Source organism: Otolemur garnettii, unplaced genomic scaffold, assembly GCF_000181295.1.
Source record: "Otolemur garnettii isolate 467f Iridium unplaced genomic scaffold, OtoGar3 scaffold00021, whole genome shotgun sequence".
Lineage (NCBI taxonomy): Eukaryota > Metazoa > Chordata > Mammalia > Primates > Galagidae > Otolemur > Otolemur garnettii.
In genome coordinates this window covers 11004715-11014328 of record NW_003852416.1, presented here as the reverse complement: position 1 = coordinate 11014328, position 9614 = coordinate 11004715, and the positions used below count along the sequence as shown (strand labels likewise).

The 9614-nt window shown below is 45.8% G+C and overlaps 1 protein-coding gene across 1 annotated transcript in view; it reads left to right on the top strand.

Moving 5' to 3' along the window:
* Window positions 1–9464, top strand: part of DUSP5 (dual specificity phosphatase 5) — a 15136-nt gene extending 5672 nt beyond the window's left edge. The window contains exons 3-5 of the mRNA XM_023511770.1: window positions 868–1016; window positions 5153–5372; window positions 8083–9464. Of these exons, the coding sequence (XP_023367538.1) occupies window positions 868–1016; window positions 5153–5372; window positions 8083–8489 (776 nt within the window). The 3' untranslated portion in view covers window positions 8490–9464. The remainder of the gene's footprint in view (window positions 1–867; window positions 1017–5152; window positions 5373–8082) is intronic.
* Window positions 9465–9614: the final 150 nt, after the last annotated feature.

Sequence of the window (9614 nt, the reverse complement as noted above, 5' to 3'; positions counted from 1 at the left end):
GCCCGCCACAACGCCTGGCTATTTTTTTGGTTGCAGCCGTCATTGTTGTTTTGGCGGGTCTGGGCTGGGGATTCGAACCCACCACCTTAGGTGTATGTAGCTGACGCCTTAGCCGGTTGAGCTATAGGCACCGAGCCTACACTGTTTCTTATTAGCCCCCATTCTCTTAAGAATGGAGGGAGTTGCAGCTATAAGCCTGCTAAGAGCAGATGGGCTGGGGAAGAAACCTTTAGGAGTCTTTTCTCACAAATTAATGGAATTTTGCATAATCTCACCTTCATTTTAGATAAACCAGAGAAAATAGCTTTTGTTTTCTGGAGGGATTTGGTTATTATTTGCCAGATGTCAAATATTTCCTTTCACAGTTTAAGCTGCTTCTGATAGACACAAATCATTGCCTCTCTGAACTGTAGCTTTTGGGGGGGGGAGTAGAGCCCATTTCTATTCTGAAACTGTGGAATTGCTCGATTTTGTTTAAATACTTAGTTAAAGTCAGACTTGTCCTGCGTCCTGCACCCAGAAAATGTGCCATATATCCATGCATTGTACTCCACTGGGTGGGAAGCTACTTAACTCCCTCTTCTTGAATTTGAGATTTCCCAGGTCTGTGATTGTTAATTTCCTCATTTCAAACCAGTACTGAGTGCATGTAATGCTTGTTTTTCCAATCTTGTGATACTTTACTTAGGAGAATGTTCTCCAAATCCAACCAGCTTCTCAATTTTTAATGACCAAAATCTCTATTAGCTTAATATTTTTTAATCTATTCTACACTCACAGTATTGATTATGGGTATGTCCTGACAGCCTGAGAAATCAATCTTGTGTGTACTACGTCTCACCTTTTGGTCTGTTCTTGTTTTTGTAGGGGGATATGAGACCTTCTACTCAGAATATCCTGAGTGTTGTGTGGATGTGAAACCCATTTCACAAGAGAAGATCGAAAACGAGAGAGCCCTCATCAGCCAGTGTGGAAAACCACTGCTAAATGTCAACTACAGGCCAGCTTATGACCAGGTAAGTGGTGTGGAAGAGGCATCCTGAGTGCCTGCCTTTGATCCTTCCTCTCCCCACTCAGCAACAGTAGCTGGTTGCGGATCAGCGTGTTGGCCGAATCCCCTAGCTTTAGAGGGCTTCTGTTGCTTGCCAACTTGCATTTCCATCCAAGAGTAAATGGGCTTCCTTCCAGCAAACAAGCTGACAAGAGCCACAGGATGCTTGGCAGCATCTGAGGAAAGGGGGGGAAGTGAATGATACATTATTATCATCCAGCTCAGAGAGGCTTCAGAACACTGGTTTAGGTTTCCCTGAAGATGTTTCGGAGCTGACTCCCAGCTTCCTGTGTTGCTCCTCTTTGTAATTGTTTGTGCTCCCCAGTTTCCGCAAACATCCTAGTACCTGTCAAGATGAGTCTGGTTGGTATTTTTAACTGAAACGGGACAGAAGTTGGGGAAAGGGAGGTATTATAGAGAAACTCCTTTTTGGATGACAAAGAGTGCTCCTCTGAAGGTTTCTGAGACTTACAAGTTTGTACATTCTGAAACCAGGGGCAATTGAGAGACAGCGGAGGTCTTCATGTTTCCATAAATGTGTGCGGGTGGTTGTTTTGGATTTTCTCTTTCACCTTCAAAAATGTGTGCTTTGTGATAAGTCATTAAAGGAAAAATGTAGTAGGCGACCTTAGTCAGGGGGTTTTCTGACACCATGCAGGAAGATAAGAAAGAGGCAGGTGAGAATCCTCAGAAACCAGAGATCAAAACCTACCTGCCTGTTTTACAGAGGAGAAAAATATTGTTCTCTGGCTAGTGAGGTGATTCTAGCTGGCTCAGTGCAGCATCAGGCTCAGAAGCCCTTTCTCTCAATACACTGTTCTGCTTTCTGGAAAGAGAAATAAGAATTGGGACCTTGTTCTGTTTTCCATGTGCCCTCTAATCTAAATACCTGACTCGGTGGGAAGAGCTTTTCAAACATTTCCCATAAACCAAGAACCAGTTTAAGTCATATGAAGAAAGACTTCCAGATGCTAAAATGCCAGCTAATGACCTTTCAGGGTGCATGAGAAAAACAACTTTTTTAATGAAAATTAAAAAAATTATGCCAGCTCTCTGCCATGAGCAAAACCCTGTCCCTGGGGATAAACTTCAGAGTAAAGCCAGGTGACCTTTTCTTGAATTGGGATCCTTGGTCAAGAAGCCTGTTAGCTTGGCCAGATGCCAGCATTTTGATTTTGTTTGTTTTCTTTTATTAAAAATCCTCCAGTGTATGATGAACCCCTGGTTATCAAGCTGTGGGCAGCTAGCCTAACTGGATTTCTGTTTTTGTTTGTTTATTAGTTTGGGTTGTGTTTTTCCCCTAGTTTCTCAGAAAGTGAAAGAGAAATAAGAATTGGCAGTATGTTGTGACAGCATGGCAGACCTTTGGCCAGACAAGGGGTGGGGAGGCCCTGACAAACGTTTCTTCATGATTTCATCTGGGGAACCCCCTCATGCTACTTCTTAGAAACGCTTCTGCTCTGAGAGAAGTCAGGCGAGGCTGGGTTAACCTTTGGGGTTTCGGAAGGCCTTTGGCTTCTTCCTTTTGAGTCTAAACAGAAGTTCAGAAAGGGAAAGAAATGTGGTTTTAGGCTGAGCTCCAGGGGAAACTAAATAGGGTCTCAGGACTGGTGTGTCAGTGACTTCCAAGCACTTGGGGGAAGGAGCAACCTTGAGTCAATTGTCCAGCCTGCCTCTTGGAGTGTGAGCCTATTGGTGTGGACCCATAACTGGTCAGTGGCTGGGTGAAACTGGATTTGGATCTCCGATCCCTTTTCCAAAGAACTTCCTATTACTTCTCTTGTCCTCCTGGTTCCTAGCCAGTGGGGAGCTGGGCCCAGGGAGAAGATGCAGTTCAGGCCCAAACCAGACCTGTCTGGAATTGGCTAGCCTCAGCACCCACGCTATGTCTTCACCAGAAAGAGAAGCCATGTTCTATTTATTTTACTCTTCAGCTTCAGATGATATTGGCAGCTATGTCATGTGTCAGGTTTTAATGCATCTATTATCCTATTTATGCATTACCCAGAAAGGATAGGTTATTATCTCCAGTTTACAGATAAAAGGTCAGAAGTTAAAGATCAGATCACGTATGATGCACTTGCCCAGGTGTTTAACCACTGTACTAGGAAGGCTGCTCTGTATGTATGTTTAGGGAAGTTTCTAGAAGGAGATGCAAATGGATCTTTTGAGGAAGAGAGGAAGGAAGGAAACTTTTCCTTCTTATTTTTTTTTTACCTAAAATACTTGCTTTAGATTGAGTCAGAGAAGGCCTTGGCCTTGCATCTCATGCTAAGCACTCAGATTTGGGTTTCAGTCCCAGCTCTAACACTGACCAGCTCTGACTTGAATAAGTTGTTTCATTTGTGCCTCAACTTGCCCATCTGTAAAATGGGAATAATGTTACTTACCTCACAAATTGGTTATGAAATTGGTATGATGTTGGTACATCTAAAATGTTAAGCCCTGAGGGCCTGCTATAGTAGGTGCTAATAAAAACACTGGTGATGGTTATTATTACCTTGTGTAAATTCTCTAAAAGTTTCTCCCAAGTGGCCAAACTGGCCTTTGCTTAAACGCTTCTCAGGAAAGAAAAGGCATACTCCAGCTGTGGGGTAAATTGAGAATTGCCTGTTACTGGCCCTTGTCATGTACCCTTTTCCCTGTTACAGATCTGGCTAAGAGTTTCCATTCTATTATTCTAGGACAGGAAATGGAAACACAGGAAGCAGATGGGTAATATGGGAAAGGCTCCCAGCGTGAGAGCCACTGTCTGTCAGCCCCATGCTTCCCTCTGAATCTTCCATTGTTCTGTCTGTCACTGGCATTTCTTGCCATCTTAGAGAGAACCCTGTATGTTCTAAGACTTCCAGAATCTAACTGACTGGAAGTTCTTTTTAGCTTAGACTCAGGGTATACAGTCTCTGGTTCTCCCTTTATCTGTATCCTCCTTAACTAGAAACCCGGTGTTGGGTGGCTTCCCAAAAGGGTAAATCATCTCTCAAGGGTAAAGTGTAAGCATCTCTCACCACCACCCCACCAGAGCCTCATCTGAAGAAGGTCAAAGGAAGGGGAAGCCTCTCTGGTCATAGCCTAATAGCATTTCTTAGTTTACAGATTCTGGGTAGGTAGTGGTTATTTTTAGTTCTAAGAAGTGTGCCTTTTTGGTGGGGGAAGAGGCACATTTTAACATCTCTAAACTCTGGATGAATCTGGGGATCAACAGTGTCAGGTTTAATGAAATGTGTTATATGTTAGGGCTGGCCAAGCGCAGTGGCTCACATCTCTAATCTCAGCACTCGGGAAACCTGAGGCAGGAGGATCTCTTCAGCTCAGGAGTTCAAGATGAGCCTGAGTAATATATGCCATCTTGGGCAGTGCCTGTGGCTCAAAGGAGTAGAGCGCTAGCCCCATATACTAGAGTTGGTGGGTTCAAACCTGGCCCCAGCCAAAAACTCCAAAAAAAAAAAAAAAAATATATATATATATATATATATATATGCCATCTCTACTAAAAATAGAAAAACTAGCTGGTCCCAGCTAGTCAGGAGGCTGAGGCAGGAGAATGGCTTAAGCTCAGGAGTTTGAGGTTACTGTGAGGGTGCCATGGCACTCTAGCTTGGGCAACAGAAAGACATCATCTCAATAAATAAATAAATAAAATGTCAGGGCTGTAAAGGAGGGCATGTGCCTTACTTCTTTTTACCTGTAAAGAAACTGAGGCTGCCCCAGGGTGAATGGCCTTGCTGGGGTACTGTCAGGGCAGCTTGAACTTCACTGGCTTTTGATCCTTCCCACCACACCTTGTGATTTATTATTATCCTTATGGAAGGCGGCCAGCATTTCCTACCTTCTCGATATTTGCAAAAAATGAAACTTTGCTGTGTGGGTTTTGCTGTCACTGAGTCACAAGGCAGTCATGTAGGGTAGAGAGTTGGCCGGGATGAAGGTACCACCCACATTCTTGGTTGAAATGCCCTGGCTCTGAACTCTCTCCCTACCTGGAAACCAAGAAGTGAACCCTCCCACTTTGAGAAACAAATAGGTCAGGGTTGTTTTTTCCTCTCTCAAATAAGCAAGCTAATCCAACATTTCCTGGTTCTCCTTTGCCCCATCTTCCAGGGTGGTCCAGTTGAAATTCTTCCCTTCCTCTACCTTGGAAGTGCCTACCATGCATCCAAGTGTGAGTTCCTCGCCAACTTGCACATCACAGCCCTGCTGAATGTCTCCCGGCGGACCTCCGAGGCCTGCACGACCCACCTACACTACAAATGGATCCCTGTGGAAGACAGCCACACGGCTGACATTAGCTCCCACTTTCAAGAAGCAATAGACTTTATTGGTAGGTTCAGCTGTCCCAACCCAGTTATTTTGGGAGCTCTCTTGGGGCATGAGTTCTTGGCTTTTGATGTCCTGGTAGGGGCTACTCTTCACTGAAAGCAAAGTGTTTTGTGTATATTGTCAAGAGTTGGAGCCAAGAAGGGATGCAGCCACCAAAAAGCCAGAGGGGAGGATCTGAGCTATTAATAGGAGCTTTAATTTGCAAGATAAATGAATTAATATAATTTTATGGCAGTACTCATTGCCGATCTTGTTATTGTTTCGAGCTGCTCAGGAGCAGAGTGCATCCCTGTGTAATGCTCCACACAAGGAAAGCAGGGGGGAGAATCTCCCTAACTGTGCTTCTACGTAGGTTGGGATATTTTTAAAAGCAAACAGAAGGCTGGAGCTAGCACTCCTTACGCACTGAGCCCCGAGAGCCCCAGCAGTTTTGGCAAACAGCTTTGGGGCAATTTGTTTTGCATTTCCAGCTAATTTTGGATTAAAGATAGCACCTGCCTCAAGCTCCATGCTTTATGCACAGAAAAGTTGGCATCTTTTGAATGCTTTCAGCATTCCTGTGAGGAAGTTGTCATATACTCCATTGTACATGCCTGAAAACGAAGGCCGGCCCCTCTGCTTGGGAAAGGGCTTTGACCTTTGGGTTTCTAGGCACTTGGTATTGCCTGCCCTTTGGCATCTTTTCTTTCTCCCATCCGTCTCCCAAGTGGGCTGGCCTGGCTGCTTTCTGTTTCAAACTTTCAAGCACCACTCCCCAACCTTTCCCAAGCCCTTCTTTCTCTTTAACATTCATCATTGTTGAAAGTGAGCTGTGGTTTTTCTGTATCTTGTTCAAAATGATGTTGGAGGGGAAAAGGCAGGTGTTAGGCGCAGCACTAACTACTTAGTGCAGAGAGCAGTTAAAGGGCACCCCGTGAGCCATGTGGTGGCCTTCTGTTCTGTACGTGGTTCCTGCTCCACAGGAACATCCCAGAGGCCAAAGGCTGAGCCTCTCCTGCTTGTCCCTGAACCTCTGAGCCGAGATGATGCCCTTGGAGTGTGAGAGGCAGCCAGAATGATGGGTTCAGGGTGGGAAACCCTTGACCTGTTCTGCCTGTCCCTGGGAAAGCCTTGCCCTTCTCAGCCTGATGTTTAATTACCTAGATAGCTACTTAATGAGGTCATGAAACCCGCCCCCGTCCAGTTCTCAGAACCCTCCCTCCTCATCCTGTGTGCGTATTTTGTCTGTGTAGTCTGTGTCTGTGCACTCACTTGTACAAACCACAGCCTTTTTAAAAACACAGGATGCTTTTTCTTAGACTTCATGCCCTGCCAATGGAAGGAGGGACTGAGCCTCCCCAGTGGGCTGAAATAGCACTGAGGGAAGGGGGTCACAGGGAAGGCAAGTCCCTAAGGGGTAGAGGGGGTTCCAGAGGTGGTGTACTCTAGGGCCTTGGCATTCCTGGATGTGGTCCCTCAGCCAGTTATAGTACACTACGCAGGAGGCCAGCAGGAACAAAGAGAAACCAGAATCACAACCCTGTGATTCCAGGGTGCTTGGGGGCTCTCCTTTGAGCTTATTTATAGGGACTACATTTTGTTTTGTTTTGTTTGGGGGTGGGTTTTGAATCAGTGAATTGGGGGTACCTCTAAGAGCTGCTGTAAGTGTCCTTTGGGGTTTTAACTCAGGGAAACTAAGGTTCCTCCCTGACACCTCAGAACTCTTATCTTTTAGATCTTGCAGATTCATTCTTGCACTTGGGGGTGGTGGATGGTAAGGGGACTTTTGTTTTTCCTTTCAAAAATCTTAAATGTTTTTGTACACTGTAACCTTACAGAGCGGCAGATACATTGAACTTCCTGTGATGTAATTGTTTCCTCATTAGCAAGGGAGGCAATTGGAAAGACTGTATGTTTTGTGGTTTCAATTCAATGTGTACCTATCTTTGATCTTTTACCCCTTCCCCTTTTTAACAGTTGTAGCTGTTTTGCAGGGTGGGGTGGAGCCACCCCCCCTTTTTGTCACATTGAGCTAAAGAATACTAACTGATGGCGGTAGCTTTATAGCAGCAACTCCCATTGTTGAGCAAGATGGAGTTTGTGAAAGCCATTTATATCTTCCGTCTGGTAGGCGTCACTTAGCCAGGGCTATAATTAGTGGCTGTGTGCTATTTATTGTATGTTTGGTGGGAGCTGAGCCGAGCCTCCCGCCCTGACACAGCAAGACAGGGTGCCCGTGGAGGCCAGAAGACCTCTGCCGGTGTGGGGGCGAGGTCATCGCATCAGGATCAGACCCAAAGAGGCAAGAATTGCTTCTCTTTGAGCTGGGACTTGTCTCAGAAAAAAATGTGCATATCCAATAAACTTGCACAATTTCAAGCATTTTCCAATTCCTTCTTGAAAGCTATCAGTGTAACCCCACTTCATTTAGATGGTGCCCCCAGGAAGTGGGGGGGGTCTCTCCAAGTCTAGCGCCTCCAGTGGCAGGATCTGTGCGAGTATCCTGGGGATCTGGAAAGCTGCTGGAAGGATTATAAAGATCCTGGATGGATCCTGGTATTGGTAGGACCCCAAAAGCTCTATTCTCACCTGTGCAGAAGTCTAGTGTACACCACAGTTCTCAAGCAGGCATGACAGTTTGATGAGTAGGTCGCTTTGGTGTTTAATTCTTGTATTCTGGCATTGCTTTATTCTAATCCCTACTCACTCCCATGATCTTTTCTTCTTTCCAGACTGTGTCAGGGAAAACGGAGGCAAGGTCCTGGTCCACTGTGAGGCTGGGATCTCCCGCTCACCCACCATCTGTATGGCTTACCTCATGAAAACCAAGCAGTTCCGCTTGAAGGAGGCCTTTGAGTACATCAAGCAGAGGAGGAGCGTGATCTCGCCCAACTTTGGCTTCATGGGTCAGCTCCTGCAGTACGAATCTGAGATCCTGCCTTCGACGCCCACCCCACAGCCGCCCTCCTGCCAAGGGGAGGCCGCGGGCTCCTCGTTGCTAGGCCACTTGCAGACATTGAGCCCCGATGTGCAAGGAGCCTACTGCACATTCCCTGCCTCCGTGCTGGCACCGGTGCCCACCCACTCGACGGTCTCAGAGCTCTGCAGGAGCCCTGTGGCCACAGCTACGTCCTGCTGAAACTGGGGTGGAGGAGCCAGCCCGGCCCCAAGTGCAACTGTGATTTTGTTTCTTAAACTCGTGGACATTTCATACCTGTGCAATACTGAAGGCCTCACTCTGTCCCACTGCCCCAGTGCAATGGTGAGTGGTCACCAGGCTTGCAAATGAACTTCAGACTGACCTCAGAGATAGGTTCTCTGGACTGAAGGAAGGCCAAGCCATTAGGAGAGCACAGGCGTGCTGACTACTGTACCTCCAGACCCCCACCCCTCTTGGGACTGCACAGTCCTCACACCTCAGAGTTCGCCTTTTCATTTCAAGTGTAAGGCAATAAATCCTGCAGCAATGTAGGAGACCAGGAGAAAAGGCGGTTCCGAAGCCAATTTTGAAGGAAGCACAATTCCCACCTTATTTTTTGAATCTTGGCAGTCTTCAGTGTCTGTCTCTGTTGCTCCAGGGCATAAGCTGACCATTATCTAGTCAGGAAAGTCACCCTCCTAGGTTTGTAGGGACACGAGCTACAAGCTGATTTGAACCCTAAAAAGTTTTTGAGATTTCTTCTTGGGTCTGATGGGGAGGCAGTTGGTTGAAGTAGCAAGACATTGATTTTCTAGGTTTCTTTTCCACTGTGGGTCTTCCCTGACCTTAGACTTTGGCATTCTTATTCATACTTGAACCTGTCTCATTGCACCTCTCCTCAAAGAAACTATTTGAGAAGCATTTTTCAGACCATAGACTATCTACTGGTGACAGTAGATGCCAGGAGGAAAAGGGTACCGGCTAGGTATTCTGGGTCAGTGATGTCAGAAATTGTCAGCTTACTGTCCTGTATGATCTGTGCTTGTGTCTCCTCTCGTGTGACATTTGTTTTCTTCCCTGCCCCTGGGGGTTGTCTTTTAGCTTTTGACTTCTGAGATTTGCAGATTTTGCAGTGTGGTACTACTTTTTTGTCTGTAGGTTACGTCTCCAGGGGAAAAGGCAATAATTTTTTTAAAACCCATGCAAATGTGAAAAAAAAAAAACAGTATGTTACTGGTTATTGTTGTTATTGTTTTTTTTATAGTGCAAAATAAAAATAGTAAAAGGAAAAAGCACTCCTTCGAGTTATTGGTGAATTGGAGGAATACCTTTAGGTGGGGACCC